This window comes from Pteropus medius, unplaced genomic scaffold (assembly GCF_902729225.1).
Source record: "Pteropus medius unplaced genomic scaffold, Ma_sr-lr_union100, whole genome shotgun sequence".
Classification (NCBI taxonomy): Eukaryota; Metazoa; Chordata; class Mammalia; order Chiroptera; family Pteropodidae; genus Pteropus; species Pteropus medius.
This window is the reverse complement of record NW_024355327.1, coordinates 3,960,167-3,985,368: the sequence shown is the minus strand read 5'-3', so window position 1 is coordinate 3,985,368 and position 25,202 is coordinate 3,960,167. Positions and strand designations below refer to the sequence as shown.

At 40.4% G+C, this 25,202-nt stretch overlaps 1 protein-coding gene across 2 annotated transcripts in view; it reads right to left on the bottom strand.

Moving 5' to 3' along the window:
• Positions 1 to 25,202, bottom strand: part of ARHGEF3 (Rho guanine nucleotide exchange factor 3) — a 279,695-nt gene that overhangs the window by 147,681 nt on the left and 106,812 nt on the right. The window contains exon 1 of one of the 2 annotated variants that reach the window (XM_039858605.1): positions 5,995 to 6,154. The exons of the other annotated variant lie outside the window; for it this stretch is intronic. Coding sequence (XP_039714539.1) covers positions 5,995 to 6,045 — 51 coding nt within the window. The 5' untranslated portion in view covers positions 6,046 to 6,154. Of the gene's footprint in view, positions 1 to 5,994; positions 6,155 to 25,202 lie in introns of those variants that run through there. 2 annotated transcript variants of the gene reach the window in all.

Here is a 25,202-nt window from a genome sequence, read left to right as displayed (position 1 = left end):
CTGGACAATTTCTGAGGGAACAGTGCTTTGCTGAGACCTGGATTTTACCATGTTTCCTTTTCCATAGAAGTAAGTGTAGCTACTATAGCTAAAAAGAAAAATACACCTCCTGGAATCTCTTTTTCCTTCTCACCCTTCCCTGCCCATGCAGACAGGGTGGGTAACAAAAGGAGAAAGGGTGGCAATGATCCTGATGACGAAAGACCAACCCTGAAACAAACCAGTATACTTCCCACCTGGGCGGCCACAGGCAGGAACCAGTGGCATTGCTGACCCCAAGCGGGGACCAATTTCCTGGTGGCTGTTAAAACAATGCACCAGAGAACAAAGTGCTTTCGAAACTAAGAATAGAAGAATGGCTCCAAATACGATTTCCAGGACTCTGCGGGAACAAATTTCTCCCTTGCTCCGACCCTAAGCCGCCTAGCTGCCTTCCCCCCTTGGCTTGACCTGGCCTCTTGGCTTGACAAATGTCCCTGTCTCAGGCCCAACTCTCCTGCCTTCTCAGCAGTCTGTACATGCAGTTCCAGGTGAGGACTGACAGAGTGGGAAGGGGAGACCCAGAGGAAGAGGTGACATGGGCTCTGACCTAAAGGACTCACACCACAATGTTTCTACAGTTAAGACTTGGCATATATGTTTCTGCCTTCCATGTCCTTGACTTTGGCTATGAAGATCAAGAAAACTCAGCTTTGCAACATGATCCAAAAACTGATAGGTCAGAATGGGCACTTTTTAAACCAGGTACTGAGGGAATGAAGCCTAACTGTATCTGAGCATAAGACATCTGCTTGGAGGTAAACAGTAGTAGCAGCAGGCACAGCTGTGTGCCTTTGGGTAAGTGAACTAACCTCTCTAGGTCTCAGTTTTATCATCTATAAAATAAAGGTGTTGGATTATATGAGCTTTCCTATCTCGACCAGTCTAGAAGTTCTGTACCCTACACATAAGCAAACAAGATGTGACCAACACACTCATCCTTATTTTCTCACTCATTTAAAAAACATTCATTGGAAAATTAATGAGTCAGACCCTGAGCCCGACACTGGCATACAAATATAGAAAAACATCTCTTCCATTGGGTGACGAAAGATCAAGTTCTTAAGAGAGGGAAGGAAAGAGAAGGGGGAGGAGATGGAATGAATAATTAGAGTGAAGTTCTTCACCTCGGGTTACAGGTCTGCACAGAAATTTTCACAACTCTGTATAGTTTTCTGAAGAAAACATTCAATACATGTGAGCTCAAGAAAGTAAAGGGCTAGTGACTTAAAGAAACTATAATAGGCCAGGTACCATGCTAAAATCTTAGTGCAGGTGGGTGCTTGAAGAGTTAGCACCCAAGACAGTGCACAAAGTGTACATGGGAATAGACACATGACAGATGTGAATCTAAGTCGCTTTTGTATAATGCCCACCTCTTTCCCCCACATCAGGGATGATCTCTATGAATGGCTTCTCCTGCTGCTATGCCTTCACCAACTCTCCCCTTCCTCATGTCAGAAGGTTATAAGCATTTAAAAAGCCAAGAGTGTATTGCACTTGTCTGACCTGGGATAATTGTACCTGCTCAGTGGTGGGAAGAGGAGCGGATAAAATGAGATAACCCATGTGAAATACTCGCCACTAGTCAGCACTCCAGAGATACTAGCAGATACTCATTCATCACACATTCATTTAGAATCTAGTACATGCTGGGTCTTGGGTTAGATGTTCTCATCATCTTCATCATTTATCGTTACTGTATTTACCCTCCCTTAAGACAGCAGAGTGCTCCCCATAGTAAGCACTCAATAAATGTAGGTTGAGGGAATAAATAGTAATGATCTCTGTGTTAGATTAATTTACTCTTCAGCAAACTTTTATGACATTTCCTGACCTCCATTGCTCAGGACTGTGACTTGCTCTGGCCAATGGAATATGGCTGGGACAGTGTACCAGTCCTGAACCTAGGCCTTGAGAGATATGATGTGTTTCTGCTTGCTCCTCTGGGACCCACTGACTTCCACATGAAAAGAATATACACGTGAGTAGCTAATGGACCCATATGGAGAAGACTGCCCCAGCCAACCAGCACACCTGTAAGCATTAGAATAAATGCTTATTGTTTGCCGCTGAGTTTGATGTAGTTGTTACTTAGCAAAAGCTGGCTGAGATAGATTCCTTTACTCCTAGAGATTTCAGGCCTTGGCTTCTCTTTCTTCTCATTAAGCTGGGATTTCAGCAACTGGGTCATTTTATAGCTCTTCCTATTCCACTTTTTTTCTAGGTTGGTAATGTCTTATTCGAAGAAAAAAGCGGGGGCTACAAATACCCATATTTTGGCCATCTTGGCAGGCACCTGGCATAGAGTCTAGCACAAAGCTGGTTCTCAGGTAGGGCATGATGAATGAAAGAATGGGCTACCTGTTCATTCTGGTGGAACAAGCATTGTCAAAATCACTAGAAGCAGCGACCTAGGCCTCAGATGCTCAGAGCCACTGGTTCTGCAGTCTCCAAAGTATGGGAAGTGGACCTGGTGGTGACACATCATCATTTCAGACCATATGCAGTAGACCTGGATGCATTTATTACAACACGTTTTAGGAAACACATTATAGTGTTTAGTGATTTCAGGACTATTACTGCTTAGAATGAGCTTCAGTTTTTTAAAAAGAAGACAATTTAAAGAAAAACAGTAAGTGAAAAACAACAGTACAAGCGGTATGTGGATATGGGAAACATGACTGAAGTTTAGGAAACACTGATCCATTTCAAGTGTCATTTTCCTACAAATCACAATCATGATAGCTAGAATTTCTGAGCACTAACAAGATGTACTGTTCTAAGGGTTTCACAGATATTATTTTATAAGCTCCTCATAGTATCTGGGGCAGATCTATTATCATTTGCATTTTTGATTTTATAACTGAGGCCCAGAGAGGTAAGAAACTTGACCAAATGAAAGTGGTAGTGAGGATTAGAACCCAGACTGTCAACGTCCAGGATCCAAGTTCTTAACAGCCAGTTCTTAACGGGAGAATGTGGTACTCTGGGAAGTTCAGCATTAACAGCAAAATCTACAACTTGAACCCCAAACTCCTAACTCCCAAGCCCAGTGCTCCCTTTGGCGAGAGCACCTGAAGCTTATGGCAGGGGCTGGATGGGGTCTGCAAGAAATAAGAGAGAGGTGGTAAACTCCACAAGAAAGACTTGGAAGGGACATAATACCTGGGATATAAACAAAGACTTGGGACATAAGCAAAGCTACCAAACAGAGGCAAGTATTCAAGGGATGAGGAGAAGCTAGAATATGGACAAAGTTATTCTCAAAAAGGGGGCTGACAGAGCAAGGGTTAGTACACAAGGGCTACTTCTTGAACTCTTCCCAAGAGACCCACCCACCCTGGTCAGCATCGGGAACTGGTTTCCCTGTGACATTCACACAGTCTATAGTTAGGTCCTAAGTTACCCATTGTTTCTGTCCTGGTGGACACTCGGGGTCACCACCCTGACCTTGCCCTCTCCGAGTCATACCTCTGAGTGTTGTATTAAGAGAGATCTTTTTAGGATCTGGTTAGAATCAACTTCCCCTTCCATGGCTCCCGCTTGGTGTTCTGGGCAAGCTGTAAAAACATGGCTGGAATCGGGGTTTTCGAAAGAAGCGCTAACTATCTGTGGTTATATGCTGCTTCCTTACCTCCACAAAATCAAACCAGGACCATGTTTATCACAGAACATAAGATGTTTCACAGTTTTGTTGTTGCTAAGCCCTTACACATTGATTCATTTTTCTGGTAGCTACCAACACATTCTGTAATCAATAAGACCTGGGACATGGAACACATTTGCTGAGTGCTGCCTCTGTGCTAGGCACTATCACGAGTCACTTCATTTATTTCTCATGGCAACCCTATAAGGTAGGCACTGTTTACTTTCACCATTTTACAGAGGCAAAAACAGATTCAGAGAGGTTTGGTAACGTGTAGGATTGCATGGCTAGCATAAAGTAAAGCTGTGACTCAAATCTACATCTATGTGGTTCTAAAACCCATGCCATTAGCCATTATATTCTACCATTTCTTCACAGTTACAGAACCACCTTGGCCAAATCTCAAAGGATGGATTTATGAGGTCTGTAAAGGATTTCTCCCCTCGCTTTCTGTCCTTCCACATCCAGTTACCAAGTGCCCCTCCCATGCCCAGGCTCAATTCCTCCAGATCCTTTCTCTGGAGACTCTCAGAGCCAAGAAATAAAAATTCATTTAATAATATTTTCAAGAGCAGAATAAAAGTTAGTAGCTAGCCGGACAATTACAACCTGAGCTCCAGTTCATATGGGAAACATGTACTTAAAAGCACTCATTAAATCCTTTGCCTTTGAAACAGGGAGGATATCAGAACTATTTTTGACTTTGAGGGTGAGATATTTGCATATGTAATATTCATATCAGAGCTAAAAGAAGTCTAGAGACATCTCCGTTAGACACGTGGAGAAACTGAGTCCAGAGAAGGCAGTGACTTGTCATAAATGCCTCTTTTTTAGGTGCTAATTGGACTACAGCAAGCATCCAGCAAAACAGGCTGATCTGTCAAAAGATTGGAAAGCAAAGTGTTACTGAAGATGCTACATGTAACAGAAGATGTGAGAAGGACCCCCATCATTTAAATCATCATGTAGTACCTAATGGTTAAGAATGTCATTTCTGGATCCATTCTGAATCTGAAGTCTGATGCACTACTAACCAGCTAGGTAACCTTGGGCAAATTAAATTACTTATCTTCTCTAAGCCTCAGTTTTACCATCTGCCAAAGTGGGGATAATAATGATAATAGCCAACTCCTTTAGTGTTGTAAGAATTTCATGAGCTAAGGCAAATGACATGCTTAGTAACATGAAAAGTATCTAATAAATGTTAGCTATTGTGTTATTTTCTATTACTGTTGCATTAACTATCACTGAAACGTATAAATCATTTTAAATGTTGTCAATTCCATATCTTAAAGGCTCAAAAATTACCTTTGTCAGGTGAGCAAAGAGCTAGGTGAGTGAGATAGGAAAGGAGTGAGGGAGTGAGACCACCCAAATCACATGAAAAGACTGAAACTTATGTCTATAATGGTCATGTACAAGAGTTGAAACTCACATTACAAAAATCAGTTTCAGAAACATAATTCTGATGAGAAAAATAGAAAAAGCCCTGGGCATTTCCTTTAGAAAATAGTTTTGGCTTATCCAAAGCTTTAACGCCTACTACAAACAAACAAATGAATAAAAGGGACAGAGAGAGTGAGCTTCAGGGCTCCCAATCATTCTTCAGCCCATAGAAACATATTTCCAGCCGCTCCTTCCAAAATAACCCAAACCAGGCACTAACATTCTTAATGAGAACAGCAGAAAGTTTGAGTCTCCCCTGATTTGATCTGACTTCATCTTCTCAGTGATGAATACATTTGCAACACCAGGCTTACTTTAAGGAAACCTAAAAAAGTTGCTCCAAGTAGAATGAACTTCTAAAACCGAGTTCAGCTATTTTCCAACATAAAGAAGAGATCTGAGAAATCCACTTTGTGATCAAAACAGAACAAAACAAAACAGAAGGCAGATGCATCCTTTCCCCCTCTCTTTTCCTTCCCATTAACTGAAAACAGGTCTCTTATAAAAATTAATATACTACTAGCATCATGGAGCAAAGAGTGAAAGACCCACCTCCCCTAGCTCTCCTCCAATCACAGATGTTAAAGGACGCACTAACAGCTAGGCACGCCACTTAACTCATCATTTCCATCAAGCACAAGCGTTTGTGGTCTTAAACACAACCACACAGCTCTTTTTTGATTCATACTTAAATGAGGCAGAAGTGTGCCTCCATCATGGCAGGTGTTTTTAATAGCAGCTCCCTACTCAGTTCTTGGGAGATACAAAGACAGCTGCGCTCTCACACACCTCAGCTCCTGACACCACCCACCCAGGTTTGAGTCGGATGTAGGAGCTGGTCCACCCCTGACTCAGCTTACCTGAGCACGGACAAAGAAGCAGCACCACACCATGGGGCGCTCCGACCTCATCCACCCGGAGTCCCCCGCCCCTAACTGTGGCGGAGCCCTGTAGACGGGATCCTCTGAGCAGAGTAGAGCATAGTTTCCCTGAAGGAACTCCTCCCCCGCCAACTTGGGCTGCATGACAGGAAGTGACAGGGGGCCATCAGTTACAAGTGTCATAAGCTGAGAACCACACCAGCCAAGAGCTCCCTACCTCTGGTGGTTTCTTTGCCTGCTGCGGCTGCTTTTTCAGGGCACCCAGTCTTTTGGCATTCAAAAGCACACCAGAAATTCAGTTTTTGGCTGACAATCCCCAGCCTGTAAGAAATAAACAATGCTCACTGGGTCCCCACCTAACACCACGCTGGGCATCCTGGCAGCTCTAAAGTATTCGCTGCTAGGACATCATGCCTCAAATCTGGAGCTTAGCAGACCCACACTTGGGGGTGAAATGAAGAGAGAACACTGGGAGGAGAGTTGGGGTGTTCAAAGGGGAATCAATTGTCTACTTGAACTTCATCTGGGATACAGGACCCACAGTGAATCTCAATAAATGAGAGTGGTGGTAAACACCACACCCATTCGTTTCTTTCTTTTTTTTCTTAGTCAAATCTTCTCTTCAGAGCCCCTTCAAAATAGCCGCTTCTGGAAACTTGCCTTTCAGCTTTTGACTTAATTAATAAGAGGCCTTACTACTCAGAGTTGTAAAAATAACTTATGGCTGATATTTCTCATTTTATGAAATGGGGATCTCACCAGACTGAACACCTTGCCTCAGTCCCCTGCCTTTTACAAAACCCAGACTTTTTGGATGAGACAGAAGGTGTTACAGTGAACTACAAGGTTTCAGATGAAAACTATGCCCTGTTCAACCCCTCCTAAAAAAACAAATCAACATTCTCACCCTCCTTGCGTAGTGGAAGTGGGTTTCGAACCCAAGGAGACAAAGCTCCAGTGTAGCTTTCAATTATTCACTTTTATTTTTCAGTTCTCTAATGGGGTAGTATTTGATTTGCAAAAATCTTTCTAACTGCAACTTACAGTTGCAAAGATTTAGCCCAAAGTTTCCTAAAGAGTTCTTATAAATAAATGTACAGGTTTTTAAGAACCTTTGCCTGTCTCCTTCAGTAAAGTGGGGGACCCAGCAAGGAGAGTTCATTTGAACAGGATTCAATCAAAGACACCAGAACTTATAAGAAAGCAGCTCTTCCGATTCTCTCAGGCCAGTGGCCGGGCCCCTAACACAGGGCCTCTGAAGAATGCCTTCTGCCCTGTCAACACGGGGATGCACCAGGCTCTGGTAGTACAAAGATGAACTGATGATGACCAATAATAAAATAAATGCTGCCAGGAACTTGCATAAAATGTTTGGGATTGGATGGGGGCGGGGAAGGAGGATAAGAAATAACTGAGCCTGGCAAGTGCATTTTGGGGGGGATAAAGTCTGGGAAGGCTTCTCAGAGCAAGAGACACATGGGCAGAATTCTGAGGGGTTTTCTAAGCAGAAGAACTGACAAGGACAACATCCATGAGGTGCAGAATGACAGGGTGCTTTGGAAGAAAAGCAAATGCTTTGAAAGTACTGCTCAGAAGGCTTCGGTCTTGCTTCAAGGAGCATGGGGGCAGGAGGTCCCATCTATTTGGAGAAAGAAGGAACTGAAATCACTGTGAAAAAGTTCAGTCTTTTCAGGCAAGCATCTGGGTCACCTCAAGACCCATATGTGGTACCTACCAGGTCTGGCATCCAGGAAACACTGAGTCACACGTGCAGGTCAAACAACTGTGTCCACCAAGGTGGGTTTCAGCTCATTCTTGGGATCCCCTATTTTCCAAAGCCCAACTCCCAACAAAGCAAGGGGGCCAGTGTGGGGGTGGGGGAGGGATAGGGAAGACATTCCTAAAAAGGCCTCTTGCTCTAGCCTCCCACATAGAAAGGATCCTGAATTTGAACAGGCCTGTAAACAATCTGAGATTAGGCAGCTTTGGCGGCAGCTCAGCTAATAAAGAATGTCAATCCCCTGAGGACCATCTCCTGGAGGATTTTCAAACACACCACTTCGTGGAGCCCTAGCAGCCAAGGCCAGAATCACCCCAGTGAAGATATATATATGTGTTAAATGACCACGGCACACTAGAGTTGTTCCTGCCCCCTACCCCTCCCCCCACCCCCAGGGGAAGGAGAGCATATTCACATGAACTAATCCTAGAATGATTAAGCCTAACTTCCGGCTGCTGACTGTGAATGAGAAAGAAGAATCGAAACCTGTGGGCTGCAGCACTTCGTGGAAGAGGTGAAACTTGAGTGGGCTCGGGGGCAGGTAGCAGTAGAAGAGGGAGGAAGGAAGGGAGATCCAGCAGACGCCCTGGCAGGGGAAAGGGGTGCATCCTGCAAAAAGGAAGGAAAGAATAGGGCATGGCTGTTTCCTCTGATGCCCCTGCTTTGACCAGAGGCAAGAACTCCAGTAATGAAATTGGTCTATGCACAGGCATCTCAGAGGAGTATTTCAATAATAAGGCTATTGCCCTGCAGGATTCAAGTCCATTTTGAGCTTTATAATGGGAGTTTATAAAGGAACAGTGATGTGGGTTTTCTGTGTGGCATCTAGGATACTACCAAGTAGTCAAACATGTTTTTCTACTGATTTTTAAATTTTAAAAGTCACATAGTATCATTATAATACACTCGAACCACACAGAAATGTATAAAGTAAAAAGTGACTCCTTCACTTTTTTCCCCACTCCAGTCCCACTTGCCAAAGTGGGATTTAATACCCATGTTAAAACCAGATGTAGATAAGGGGGTAACAAACCCCAATGCTTTTCAGGGCTAGGGATAAGGCACCTGAAGGAAAAGGCTGGTAGACAGTGGCGATTAGTGACAGCACTTCCTTTAGTTAAATTCTTTTTCTTTTTCTTTTTTTTTTTGTTAAGTGAGGCAACCTCACTGATTGCAAGGACAGATTGTTCAGGGTGCCATGGCCGTAGACTCTTTAGGTCAATTCTAGCTTATCGGGGTCCCGAGGGACCACTGGGACCAGACATTACAGTCTTTTAAAAGAAGTAAGAAATTTCAGGTTTTACATAAAACCTCTCAATTTTTAAATGCTGGCAACTACTTCAACATTTTTTAAAATGCTGTACAGGCCGCACAGTTGCTGGCTGGATTTGACCCAAGGGTCGCCAGTTTGCAGCCTCTGGTGGCGATCCTTCTAAACATTTCCTTCTAAACACATGTAAGTTGCTGGTGTAACATTTTATTTTCAAAAAGGGAATGACAACATAATTCTACCTGTTACTTTTTCTCATTTAACATCCAGCACATCCTTCCACATCATATACATTTTAGACCCACACTACAGAGCATCCCATGATATGGAATTACCTTAATTTATTAGCCCCTGCCTGTGAACATTCAGCAAATATGAAAGATGCACTTGAAATGTTGCCTCTCAGTTACTCATTCCTCTTACCTCTACCAACGTTGAGAACATAACTCATGATGAAAGTGCACCTGTGAGCAGATATTAAAACACTCTAAAGCCACAATTACTGAAATCATAAACAGTGACTGCAGATCTTTGATGTTTTAATGTGAGAACTTACCACACATTTTTTCATTCGATCTTCACAACTGTCCTGAGATAGGTCATACTATTATCTCTACTGTACAGATTTTTAAAAACTGAGACAAACAGGTGGCGTGAACCTGCCTAAAAGAGCCTAGAGGTACAGGGAAAGAAGTGGAGCCTGGGTGGGTTGACTTCAGAGCTCCTGCTACATGCATATAGCCCCTAGAATAGCCAGCCAGAAACCTGCCCTAGGATATTCAAGAATTTGACACATGGCAAATTCTGGACCACAAACCACGGGAGGAGAGAAGGATCACCAACAAATGGGACAATTCATTCACTTGGGGGAAAAGTACCTCATTTTAAGGCCCTACTTCACATTTATCCAAAATAAATTCTACATAGATTAGAGGGAATGTTAAAAAGAAAAATATAAAACTACGAAATTTGGGGTGCATAGGTTCTCAGAGTATAATACTTTTCTTTAAGTGTATGGAGCTGAATCATTATATATTTATACATGGGAAACTGCCTATAAGGTACCTATATAATGCAAAAACTGGCCCCTGTTCTCCCCTCACCTGATGAAATAACCACACTTGGTTGTCTAGAACCAAAATGGGGACCTAGCTAAGATACCACCACATGCTTCCTTGTATCACTGGAACTCAAGTTATCTATTTCCTGTGTTGTTATTCTACATACCTACAGACAATTTCTGTTGAGAAGTTTATAGCAGTTTTCTCACCAAAAATATTAAAAAAAAAAAATCATCAGAGTTGTGGTAAGTTCATTTACCTAAAACAAAATGGTGAGATTTCATCAGAATTACTTCTGCATTAAAAGTTGGTGATCAGACTTGAATATAAGACCTGAAACCATAAAACTCCTAGAAGAAAACATAGGCAATAAACTTACATAAGCCTTGGCAATGACTTTTTAAAATCTGACACCAAAAGCAAAAGCAACAAAAGCAAAAATAAACACGTAGGACTACATCAAACTAAAGAGCTTCTGCACAGCACAGAAAACCATCAACAAAATGAAAAGACAACTTACTGAATGGGAGAAGATAATTTTAAATCATATATCTGATAAGGAGCTAAGATCCAAAATACATTTTAAAAAAAGAACTCATACAACTCAATAGCAAAAAAAAAAAAAATCCAATTAGAAAATAGGCAGAAGATCTAAATAGACATTTTTCCAAAGAAGACATACAGATGGCCAACAGGTACATGAAAATATGCTCAACAGCATTAGTCATCAGAGAAATGCAAATCAAAATCACAATGCGATATCACCTTACATCTCTTAGAATGGCTATTATCAAAAAGAAAAGAGATAGTCTGATCTTCTAAGCTAAGCAGGGTGGGTCGGGCCTGGTTAGTACCTGGATGGGAGACCACCTAGGAAGACCAGGTGCTGTAGGCATAAAAAATAAAAAATAAGGGAATGTAAACTGACAAGGTCCTTGCAATCTGTGAGGTCAACCAAGGGCTGCCTTGCCTAATATAAATAAATAAATAAACAAACAAATACATACATACATACTACATACATATTAAATTTAAAAAGACAAGAAATAACCAGTGTTGGCAAGGGGTGAAGAAAAGAGTGCACTGTTGGTGAGAATGGACGTTGAAAAACTATATAGTGGAAAATAGTAAGGAGATTCCTTAAAAAATTAAAAGTAGAACTACCAGATGATCCAACAATTCCATTCCTGGGTATTTACCCCCCCAAAATAAAAACACTAATTCAAAAAGATATATATACTCTCATACTCATTGCAACAATGGATGAATGGATAAAGAAATTGTGTTATAATTAAATATTATGCAGTCATAAGAAAGTATGAAATCTTAACATTTACAACAACATAGATGGACCTCAAGGGCATTTGTTAAGTGAAATAAGCCAGACAGAGAAAGACAAACACCATATGATCTCATCCATATGTGGAATCTAAAAAAACAAAAACAAAAACCAAACTCATAGATTCAGAGAACAGAGTGGTGGTTTCCAGAGGCAGGGGTAATGGGGAGTGGGGGAAATGGATGAACTGGGGTTTCTTTTTAGTTTTATAAATCCAACAGAATTTTTTTAAGTTGGTGACTAATGGTTCCTCAATACCTTTCCTATTTGTACCCAAGAAGCCATAGATTTCCAAAAGCTCAGAGTTGGCTGGAAATTTGAGTCCCTTACCATATTTTATTTGGTGCCTTGCATTTTAAATAATTCCACAAACTGCGCTGAATATTAAACGGCAAACAATCTCATTAAAGTTAGATTGTAGCAGTGAACAAATTAAAATAGTATATTGCGTATCGATTTAACCAAGTTTCCAACATTAGAAAAGCATTATTTCACAGGTCTTAGGTTTCTGAGTCTGTTGTCAAATTCAGGTAAGATTAAGAAAACAACAAGAATTTATGCTGTGGTGGAGAAGGGAGGTACGGTAATACTCCTTGGTGTTAGCAGGTTGGCAGGAAGAAATAATGCACAGCAAGTCATAAATAAAATAAAGAGAATTTATTTATGAGAAATAAAAATGAGAAATAAAAAGAATTTCAAAGTATTTAGGACCTGGGAGCATTTACTTCTGGTCATACACTTTTATTGAATGTCTATATATACTCTTCAGTGCTAGAAGTGTGGCTAATCCAAGAAAAACCTGAACACCTACTCTGCCCCTTCACCATGAACCATGGACAAAGGAGGTGGGGGTCCAGATCCCTTTCTAGACCTGGGTCAGCTGGATGCAAGGTGGTTTAACTCAAGAGGCTTCAACCATTTGAAAATGGTGATGTTCCTCTAGAGCCCTGCTTAATATCCCAGCTCAACAAGATTACAAAATGATGGGAAGAATGTGGGAGCAGACCTGGCTGCCCAAGGTCAAGAATGAATAAATAGAAAAGTCTTCATCTGTGGTTTCAACAGGAGAACTAAAAATAAATGAGGCTTGAACATGGAAGTCTCAACAGATTGCTAATCGCTGCTGATCTTGAGTGCTTATCTTGCAGGTTTTCTTACGAGCAGTAGTTTGAGCACTGTTATTTTTTTCTCTCTAAACAAATCTGAACTTTTATAACAAATTCCTCACATTACTTTGGCAACCGATACATAGACGGCTATTTTAAAAAGCAAACAAAAAATAAGGAAAGCCGTGTTCTGAGGTGCACTGTGAAGAAGCCACCATCCTGGCCTTCTTTATGAACACATCAAGGGCAGCCTAAAATATTTATATATGGAGCAGACTGGGGCACTTACAAATAAGCTCATTCAGTTTGTTTCTCAGAAACATGAACACCCTAACTACAGCTTTTTCAAAAGACTGTCACATCCTCTTCATTAGACAATCCGTTAAAAGTGAAACCTCAGTGGGTTGGTGACCTCTGCCCAATTCTTAGGAAAAAGAAAGGTTTAAAAACTGATTGGCTTCTATCTATCAGCCAAAGAACTTCCTTATTTAGAATTGAGACTATTTAGCATCTTACTGTCAAAGTTGATTAGAAGTGGAAAATCTGAATATGAGGGGGTGGTATTCCCAAGGCTTGAATTGAATACTCAGGATTTTAAAAGTAATTTGTTTATACCACAAAACAACTCTTGACAAACTGAATTTCTGAGTTAAAATATATGTAACAAAAGAAGAAATACTTTTTATTAAAAATTTTCTCATCTTTATTTTGACTCCAGATACCTCCTGAGGGATAATTTCTGGGAACAACTGGCTGGCTGGAATAATGAACAGTAAATTAATATGGGAGCTTTGTGATTTTTGGCTCTGGCATTTACTAGTTGAATGACCTGGTAAGTCACTTCTTAACTTCCTTGACCCTTAGTTTCCTCATCTGTAAAACAGGAAATATTGACTCCATTATCCCTCATCGGGTTATAGAGAGGACCATAGGAATCTAACTGATGTATGTGTTTAAAAGCAGAACAAGAGATGATGGGGACTTTGAGAGTCATTATACTATTCTTTCTATTTTTATATAAGTTTACATTTTTCATAATAAAATATTTTTAAAAGACAAAAGCACAGCAATAATGTCTTTATTTTTTTTTCAAGCAGAAAAGGAAGTCTTTTGGTGTAATTATGGACATTAGTTCAAATTTTCCTCTTAGCAAGTTGAAGTTTGTATCAAATCTGTAATAGTTTGATTTTTTTTTACCCTGATTTGAATGAGAGCTATCAACTGGGCATCTAACAAGAAAAGGCAATGGAAATTTGTAATTTCCCATTTCTCCTCTTCCTTCCAAAAAGGGAGAAAAAATGGAAAGGAGGTTAAAACTTAAGTCCTATTTATTTTTGAAATGTTATAATGCTGACTTCCTTGAAACCCTTGTGTCCATCTAAAAAGTTCAAGACTTTTATGAAAATACCCCAAGAAAATACCAAGAGATTAAAAGGCGTGTGTGCACTCATGACTCAGAGCATTCTTCTGCCTGCACAACAATGAAAGTGGTTTTTTTTGTTTTACTTTGTTTGGTGCGTATCCATGCATACTTGAAAAATAAAGAATGTATTGCTACTTTTCCCCCCTTAATTTAGAATCAGAAGGGAATCAGCAAAACATTAGAAACCAGCAAATGAACAGGAGTATACTCAGAAAAGGCTTCTAGCTCCCACCTGAGAGAAATTGACTCTGCTTGGAAGCTCAGTGCCTCCTCCCAGTTAGGGCTCTGCCCTGGAGGCTTGTCCCTTTAGTCAGACTTCCTGCTACAGCTAGGAGATTTCCGCATGGCGCTTCCTGGAGACAGTATAAAATAAACAGTAAACTTTGCAGCAAAATCTTGGACAATAAGCCCCACGTGGCCATAACAAGAAGTAATTATAAGCACTGACAATAGCCAGGGCATTTCCAACAGGGATGCAAATCTATGATAAACACGGGAGAAACATGCGACCCCACACACCTGCACAAACTAATTAAAAAGAAAACTTCCTAGCCTCTCATCAGATTGAGAAATGGTTGCTTCAAAATTTGGCACTATATATTTTTTAATCATTGTCTAAGAGGAAAGCAATCAGATCTTTCTTTACAATACATGTATAACTTGTAGCTATAAACATTTTGTGCTATTAAAGCTCTCACAAAACTTAAAAAAAATTTCATGACTGTTGCTGAGGCCAAGTGACTCCATGAGTCACTTACTCCATGTGTTTCTGTGAGAGACATTTATCACCTTCTTGATGCTCTGCAGCTCAACTCCCTTTCTAGGTTTGGGGAAACTCCAATTCATGAACCAGAGCTTGCATCCACCAAAGGAGATGAGGATGGTACACATTTCTTCTTCAGTCTCCCCTGCAGCTAAGGCACAAGAGCGTGAGTGAACTTTAGCCATTCAGATACTTTCATCCCAGACCTGGCATCAGAAGCTGGCATGGAAAGCAGCAGAGCACGCTGCAGACTCTATTCTGGTGAAGGCGACAGCAGCTCACAGAGGCAGCACTAAGGGCTGAGTGGCTATGTTCTGTAACTAGTGTTGGTGGTGCAAACCATGGTATCAATACCCACCCAGCAGTGGCAACAATGGTATCTTTGTAGGAAATATTTGGTAGTATAAGTTGGGGTTGTTCCTGATTCCTTGATTCTTCAAAATTCTCTGAGCTTCCTATATCCCTTAATAAATTCATTTTCTGCTTAAAACAATCAGAACTGGGTTTTATTGAGAGCGCTTAGTTCATGTACACAGAACAAAGGATGGGCTAAAGCTGGAGTAGTCCAGGAATCAATCCCACAGAATAATTCTGGGCATAAGGACAAACGGCTTCTTTTGCAATTCTATTTCAACCCAAACACTGTCCACAGAGGTCCTGCATCAATTGGCCTCTGTCTCCCTCCTCGACCTCATCTCATTCTTCTCTCCTCCTAAGCTCTGGTCACACTTTCTGTTCCTCATCAGGCCTTTTCCTGCCTCAGGGCCCATGTGCTTGCTTTCCAGAAAGCTATCCAGAGAGCTTTCCTCCAGCTCCTCACATCGCAGCAGTGCCCTTCTCATAGTTCAGTCTCAGTTTATGGGAGGCCTTTAATGACCAGGCTGTCTAGAGATCACACTGCACACCCTGCCATCTTATCTTGTCACAATACTCTGTTAATTTCCTTTCAAGCACACATCTTGTGATTAATTCATTTTATTATTAATAACAACAGCAACCACCACTGACTGGAGGCTTTCTATGTGTCAGACATTAGGCTAAACTCACTTAATTCTATGACCACCCTATGAGATAGGTACTTTTATTATCCCTAGTTAATAGATGAGGAAAAAGGTTTAGGGGGTTAAGGAAGTTGTCCAAGGTGCAGTGATACAATAAGAATTTGAACATAGGCCTTCAGCGTGAGCTCATTACCTTAGTGCTCATTCAGGCAGTGGTCTGACAGTGATTGAATGAACATCACCCACGGTGCAGGCTCTGGGTCCACAAGACAGGACTGGCTCTCATAGAGCCTATATATAGCCTGGTATTCCAGATCTCCCACTTGGTATTCTACCTACTATCCACAAATCCTCCTCCAGGAAAAAAATGCAGTCAGGCATGTGTAAAGACAGGGCAGTGGTCCTTTATTCAACAGAAAAGTGCCCAGTTCTAGTGCTTAAAGTATCTAGCAAGCAAAAATACCACAAAGGAGCTCGCAGTCAGGAGGGGACACGGACCTGCAAACAATGCTTTCTGCTTAACCTGCGCTCTGTTCCACAGCCTTGGGGCACTGGGAACACAGAGCAAACAGCCAGGGACAACCCTCATGTCTCACCAGTGAAAGTGCCATGCAAGCAGGTTGTTGGGGATGTGTTGGAGTTGCCAGGCCGAGGGGAGGGAGGGCAGAGCAAAAGACAGAAGTGGGGAACAGCATGGCCCACTGGGGGAAGTAAAGAGATGTTCAAAGGGCCTGTGGAAAGGACAGAGTGGAAAGGCCAGGAGATGAGATGGTTGGAGCCAAGGAAGGAATTCCAACTCCATACTGTAGAAAATGGGGAACAAGAGCAAGTTTTTTGGCAAGAATAGATACATGACCAGATATAAATTCTTTTTGTCAAGAACAGGGGCAACTGCTGTATACCAGTGAGATATTTTGGTATCCTATTTCCTATGTATTTTAAATACATCAGCTAAAAGCGAGGAATTATAATAACAACAAAAATTCCATGTCTATGCTTCCCAGCTCCCTCTCCTTACTAAATGAGAAGTGAGATAAATTTGCCCTTCCAGCAGAAGTTAAGCACAGCCATTCTCTCCTGTAATGTGAAATTACACAGAGCTCTCAGATTTATGGAGAAAAGAAGGAATTCCCCCTGCAACTCGACTTTACAACTCCAATCACCTCTGCCCAGATTCCCCGAATGCGATAACAAGAACCTCACCTCTGGGTTGTGTCATCATTAAAATGAAAGGCTGATTTTTTTTTTTTAAGAATGTAGCAGGTTGAGGCACAAAGGGCCTCCTGTGTTGAATGAGCATGTGGGGACTGTGGGAGGAGTCCCCAGAAAGACCCTCTGAAGCTAGGTTAGACCAGCACATAGTAATAGGCCCCAGGAAATGGTATGTTAAGTTTACAGCCAAGGAGGTCTGGGAGCACTGAGGCCAGCCAAGATGGCAAAGGCATAGCATCTGGAAAGTTGATTGGAAATCAATAAATGTACTTTAGCACAGGGATTAGGAAGAGAAATTGAGCCAAATGACCTGGATTCAAACTTACTGTGTGAGCTCTGACAACTTAGTGAACTTCTCTGCCTTAATTTCATCATCAACTAAAGGGGATAACAAGAGCACCTGCCACACAAGGTTTTTGTGAGGATCTAGCAAGTCACTTGGAACAATGCCTGGCATATGGTAAGTAACAACAGTAGCTTCCTGGAAACTACATAAGATAAACAAAGGATTTTGCAACAAAATCATGGACAATAAATTCTCGCATGGAACAACAAAAATCAATTATAAGTGCTGACAGTGGCCAGGACATTTCCAGTAGGAATGCAAATCTATGCAAATAGTTGCTGCTGCTATCATTATTATATATAATATTTATTATGATACATAACTATGATATATAACATAAACTTATATTTTTAAATATTATATAACATGTAACATATATAATATAGTAATATAATGATACTATTATAATATATTTTAACCCAATTTAAGAAAGAACTTTTCATCAAAAATTAGGGATTTGAGGAGAGGAGCCCCCAGAGCAGGTGCCTGGGCAGCGCTTATTCAGTGATTTTTGACCATCTTCAGGTGACACTAACGTAGACTGTAGAGCCAGTTTGCTGGGCTAGAGTCCAGGCTCCACTGCATAAGAGTCACAGGCTGGGGAAGTCACTTAGCTCTTAAAACCCTAATTTCTTCGTCTCTGCAAGAAGATAACAATAGCACCCTCTTCATAGTTTGTGCCAAGCACTGGACTCAATTTTATAGGCATTTTTTCATATATAATCTCCCTACAACCCTGTGAATCACATACAATTATAATGTCCATTTTATAAATGAGGAAACCCATGGCTCAGAGCTGTTAATCAAATCACCAAAGGGGCACACAGCTAGACTGACACCCAGGAAATCTGGAGCCAGCATTCTAAGCCAGCCCTCAGTTCTGCAGGCGGGTGAAGCATGAGAAGGTTGCACCACAGCCCCTCTGCAGGACAAAAGCGGTAACTAATGAGTGCACAGGAGTCACCCGTAAGAAGGGTGTGTGTTTTCCAATTGCAGATATTTGACCTTATGGTAACTGCTAGGCAGTACAACTCCCCCAGTTGAGCACCTACTATGTACCAAGCACTATGCCAGGTATCTTATCACCTCATCGCCATCTCATCACCATGACAACCCTCCAAGGCAAAGACTGGAGGACACTGAGGTTCAGAGAAATTGAGTTCCTGGCCCATGGTCACAGAGCTTGTCAGTGGCAGTGCCCCACCACACTTCTGGGTCTGTCCTACTCCCACTCGGTCTTGGAGACAGTCTCTGAAAACACCCCTAATGTCCCTCAAGCGCCCCTCTCTCCCTCATTACCTCCCACTCTGAAAGCACAAAGCTGCTTATTCTGCACCAAGATAATGACCACGGGGGCCAAGCAGGACTGTAGCACAAACTATAATTATTACAGACAACAATTTGCATTCCAAATCTGAAATGTGTTCAGGACCTCACTTGAGCCCTGTAATCAGCTTAGCCTCTCTGCACAAATCTCTCTTAAAGTGAAGACATAGTCAAACTGAGCCACAACGGGGTTTGGAAAATATGCCTCTGCCCCCAGCGAACCGCCACCGGAGGAAAAACCATGCTGAGAAAAAGCCAAGATTGAGTGGGATTTTAAACCCCAGAAGGGTCAAATTCCTCTGTTGTAGAACAAAGAAAACAGCAGCCAGGGCACTGAACGGGCATGGCAAGACCGGTAAATAATTAAAGGCAGGAAATGCATTATATAACACATGAGCCTTGGCGTGAGGTGGACTGGACACCCTTCCCTCCTTAGTGCAAGTTGCTGTCTTGCCTATGAGTCACACATCAGTGTGGTGGCCTTGCTGCCTGGGACTACACAGGACACCCACAAGATCAGTAAAAGGCCTACTATATACATACTGTAAGAAAAAAACATACATCCTCTGAATTAAAGAATTTCAGGAAGACCTCTCCATGGACAAAGAACTCTATGACTTGTGTGCTCCCAGGTGGGGAAGGAGGGTTTAGAGAGGAGTGTGGGGGTGAATATACCAGAGTTTTCAACACTTCCGGTGGCCTCTTTTACTATTCCTCAATCAGAGAGATTTCTACTAATAATGTGGTCTAAGTGGCTGGAGTCCTGGGTACTGGTTAACTGGAATTCACCATAGCCCTATTTTCTTTTACTAGAGAAAGAGGACTAACCACATGTCAATTTCCATGACCCCAAATTCTGACTGTAGATTTTCACATGAAACCTCTACTGAGTTGACAGTATCTGCACGCTGAATCTGGACTGCCCTAAAAATCAGAGTGTCTCTAAAACTTTAAGGTGCCACAAATTACCCGGGGACCTTGACAATATGCAGATTTTAATTCACATTGAAGTTGGGCCTGAGATTCTGCATTTCTAACAAGCTCCCAAGCGCTGTTGCTGCTACGGTCCCATGGACTGCACTTTGAGTACCTTTGCTAGGAGACACGCTAGTGGTTTAAATAGACTGAAAATAAAAATTGTTATCCCCTGTTTCTATAGTCATGATGTGAAGTGGTGACTTCGTTCTAAGAACGAAGAAGTAAACTTAAATACTGTTTATCTTTAAAGTTCTATCTTTAAAAGTTCTTGTTTCCAAGTTATCCCATTGGTAGTTAACAAGATAACTGTTCTTGAAGGAAAAACTTGCTTAGATGCTATTAACTAAGGAAAATCTAGATCTTCCCTTGGCCAAATTGTTCTTTTATTTAATTTTATTTTTTTCAGTTACAGTTGACATTCAGTATTATATTGATTTCAAGTGTACAGCATAGTGGTCAGACATTTATATAACTTGTGAGGTGATCCCCCTGATGAGTCTAATACCCACCTGACACCATATATAGTTATTACAATATTACTGACTATATTCTCCATGCTGTAGTTTACATACCTGTGACTAGTTTGTAACTGCCTTGGCTGAAGTTTCTGGACTAGCCCTAGATCTTTTGACGTTCAAAGAACCTGAAGCATCAAAGGACAACGTAGCTGGGCATCTTGTCTTCACCAGCGTTATCAATCACTGATGCTTCTCTCTTGTTCAGCAGAGTAGCCAGCTCACTGCAGGTGCAGCCATGTTCTAGAGGCTGAGTAATCTGCTAACCTAGACCATCAGCTATACCTGGGGGCCTCTTAGGGACTTGAGTCCTGCCTCTCAGTTGCAGGCTATACCTTCCAAACCAGACAGGCACCTTAATAAAACTATTCAACTAACTCGACACATTTTTTTAAAAAAACTGGCTGGAGCTGGATACCATGTCCCATTATGCAAACAGTACACAATGAATTGCTGATAGCATCTCCTCACCATTGCCAACATAAACATTGCCAGGCCAGCAGAAATGAACCCAGTGACTGTAAGCAACAATAGTTGCATGAGTTTGTTTTAATAAACACAACTAACAACAGGTGAAAATGTTTTTATCTCCTCCTACTGTTAAACTAGAGACTTCTGACATTGAGTTCTTCTAGAAATAAAACCAGTATCCAGTATAAGAAACAGAAGGGCAGCTGAGTGGAGAACACTCAGAAAACCAACTTCGTGTTTCTTCCAGAAACACACATGTAGACATAGATTTTTTAAATAAGTAATTAGAACTACTAAAACCAAACTAACTGATTTACTTGCACGGTTGTTTATTGCCTCTCAGTAAGGATTTTATTTCCTATTCTTGTCCACTGCACTTTTTGACATTTGCCCTTTGAGTTATGCAGCAGAAATATTTTTTAATATATTAAAGAAGTTTTATACTACTAGATAACATAAAATTACACGAGATATATATATACATATATATATACACACGTGTGTGTGTGTGTGTGTGTGCATGTGTGTATATATATATATATATATATATATATATATATTGGGAATATTAACTTCTTTTGGGATGATGGTTTCAGAGCTGTGATTTCTCTTTTGGCTGAGTACAAAGTCTTCATTCTTATAAAGGTATTTTCCTCCCCTCTCAAATATCCAAGTAAGGTTTATGGATTTTGTTGTTGTTGTTGTTATTAGAAAAGACCAAATTCTTCCAAATTCATCTTTATGAAGTTATCATATCTGAAACTCCCCCACAAACAGATGCCATATTTTTAAATTCCATCTTAAGTAACCATGGAATTTAGGCCAATTCACTGAATTTCCAACTTAGATTTATTCCTGTTGCCTACTGGGAATAATTTTTATTCTTAAACCTTAAAACCCAAAACTCCACTTCAAAACTGCAGTTCAAGTATCTGTCACAACTCAATTTTTCTTCTCCTCAATTATAAAAATTATGTATATATGTACTCTGTAGAAACTTAGAAAAGTCAAAACAAAACAAAACAAAATGTCCCCTCACTTACTGAGAGGAAATTATTAATATTTTGGTATATTTATTTCAGTCCTTTAAATAAGTTTTTTTCACAGCAGGATCATTACAACATATACAATTTTATTTCCTGCTTTTAAAAACATAACAATGAAAATTTCCCCTAAACTAGCACTCTTCCTCAATATCTCTTTATATCTGTATAACATGGACTCATATGAATAAAACACAATTTACACAAACTGTCCCATATTATTAGACATTTAGACTTTTTCCATTTTTTCTATCATTATAACTGCTGCAGTTAACATCTCTGTGCATAAATCTTAATCCACATGTCTAGTGACTTCTACAGGATAGACTCCTAGAAGTGAAATTATTAGGCCAATAACCATATATACGTTTATGGTTTCTGACACAAATAGCTTTCCAGAAAGATGATCAAGTAACAATGTCACTGAACATTTATGAGAGCATTCATCTTACTGTACCTTCTCTAGCATTTTAAGTTATCACTTCTTAAAAAGCTGATCAATTCTGTAGGTGAAAAAAAAAAAACCACTTTGAAAAATTTCTAATCATTAGACTGACCTGCGGAGGTCAATGTTCCCTCAATATAAAAATAATCTTTTATCGTTCAAAACAAGATATTAAATTTTCCCACATCTAAAATGCAATCGAAACCACAAATATGAAAAGAATGTAGTCATTTGTTGAATGTTTTCATTAGGCAACTAAGGTACTGTGGTTAAGAAGCCAAGATCAGCCAGTTCGATGTACCAGCCTGTGACAGTTCAGAGAGATGCCCAGGGCAGAGGGATGTGAGCAAAATAAATTCAGAGCTAAATCCATTGCCAGACTTTACAAGGGACGTAAGACTTGAATTACCATAAGTCAACACCTACCAAAAGGAATACATTAGAATATTTGTTAATATATCCAGACTACACTTAAAATTCATTTAATAGCTTTTTAAACAAGAAATTATCTTTCCTCCTTCTAAATTGGTGCATATTCCCATATATATCCACCATCTTTTTTATTTAATGGCACATACATGCAAAGAGCAAATGGTCCAGACTCGGTCTCCCATAAACCAGGGCCTGAAATGATCACTTTATAACATGGAAAAATATTAGATAAATGGAAAGTTTTTCTGCTATGCTGGAAATGTTTTGGGATATTTTCCCCACATTCTCTTTCCAGGAAATGGCCCCATTTTTCCCAATGTTGCCCACAGTTTCTGCTGAGTGGACACAAGATACTAGGAGTAGGGGGGGAAAGTACTTAATGAGCACTTATTATGTCCTAGACCCAGTGTTAAATACTTCATATGGGTTATTTAATTTAATCCTCATAAGAACCTAATGAGCTAGATATATTTTTCAGATGCGGAATCTGAGTCTCGGTGAGGTTAGTTACTTGCCCAAGTTGGTGAATGGCAGATCCATTTGACCCTGACTCTGGCCACAGATAACTGAACCAAGGGAAAAGGAAGCCCTTCTAAAAGCTGGCAAGCATCCTGCCCACCACTTGTGAGGCCCGACACAAGAAAGGAAAGCTGGTACAATCCCAGTTTTTTTAGGGATTTTGGAATGGGGCAACTGAGATTATTTTAAGCTATGGGAGAGAGAGCTGTTGAAAGATCATGTCAATTTGAGTCAGAGCTGGCATCACAACCAGCCCAACAATGCATCACATGCAAGGAGAGTACAGGAGTAGGCCCTACACATTGTAAGGTGAAAGCAGAGAAAGAAAGAATGAAATCTGCAGAGAGAAATACTGCATTCCTGCAACTATATATTCTCATTAAACAGCCTTTTTTGGGAGCTAATGAGAGCAAATGCCTGCTTTTTGTCACGAGCTCCATCGAAAATATCCACCAAGGAATCTACAGTGGATTCGCTTTTTACTCAGGGATTGGACTGTCATCAGCATCTCCCCTGTACAATAAATTAATACCATTAATAACAAACAACCCACTACTGTGTGCTCCTTAATGGGATGCAAGAAGCTGGCATCCCTTAGATGTTTTCCTGTCCCAAAGTGTTTAACCTGAAACAAATCAAGTCTTTAGACTGAAATTACCAGCTGATAAGAAATATAAAGAAGAGTAAGTTAAATGACATCATAGGGAAGCAATCAGATAAACTCAAATGTGAGACACATTCCATAAGCAATGGTCTTTTCAAAAAGTCAATGTCCTTTGAATAAAGAAAAGGAGGAAGGATGAGGTGAGTATTTGAGAATAAAAAAGACTTAAAAAAAAAAACCCATGGAAACAAAATTAAATATGGTCCTAAATTAGATAAAAACAAAAAATCCAATCGGATGCAATGCATGGTCTTTGAATGGTCTGTGGGGAAACCAACAGTAAAGACAATTGGAGAAATATGAATATAGACTGAATGTTGGGGAATTATTGTTAACTTTCTTAGGTTTGATAATGATTTTCCTAGGTTTGGTAATGTAGGAAAACGTCCTTATTCTTACGATGTATATGTTGAAGTATGTAGAAGTAAAGGGTCATGATATCTGCAATTGTATTACTTTGAAATGATTTAGTAAAATAAAGCCAAGTCGTATATACACCTAGAGATGGATAAATAGAAAAATGTTAGCAATGGTTGATTCTAGATGGTGGATGTTCACTGCACTTTCAACTTTCCATATGTTTGAAATTTTTCATAATAAAAAGTTGAAAAAAATAGCACACTGTAAAAATAATAATCATGGAAATCCCTTACAAGGATACAAGGTGGAGTATGACATCCCTTCTCTCAATAAACTATACTCGCTAGTTCCTCCTCCACTGCTAAAACAAATATTGTACGTACATCTTCAGTTTGGCCCCAGATGAAGCTGTTGCTTGTTTTTAAGGGGCATGTTGCACAAAAGGCCCATGTCAAGGTTTCAAATTACCATCACCCCACTGGGATCAACAGAAGGAACAGCAAGTTCACCATCCCATCTAATACTCTTGCATAGTTATAAGTTCTCTCCCCGCTCCCTTTTCAATGAGCAGGTTTAGTTGAACCTGCATCAATTAAATGCATATCTGATACAACTCCACTGAGCCTTCCTTAAATCAGAGCTACGATTTTAAACAAATCCTCATCTATTTATAAAATGTAATCAGCCTCATTCCCCTTTTTTTCCTAAATGGATGTTAAGTCAGCCCTGACGATACAAAAACACATTTTGCATTAGCAGCATTCTGAATGGAATGTTTCTTCCTCCCTGAACGTGTGTGAACCAGGTCAGGGCACTGGTGGTCCCTGTTAATGCTACAGCATCTAATCCCACTGGTTTCATTATCAGCACCACATAGAAGTCAGCAGTACTAGTCATGCACAAAAAGGTTGGTTCAGGAGTTGTGTTCATTGAGATTTCCAGAGGTGGATGGCAGAAGAAGAGTGTTTGGGTAATGTGGAAGGCCCAAAAATCAAGTAAGAAAAGAATTTTCATCATCGGTCTTACATAGGAAAATCCATTTAAAATCGGGCCCTATGTAATCAAGCTATAATGAGCATTTGCTTTTAGAGAATATTTATTTTAATTATTATTTTAATTACTGATAATAGAAA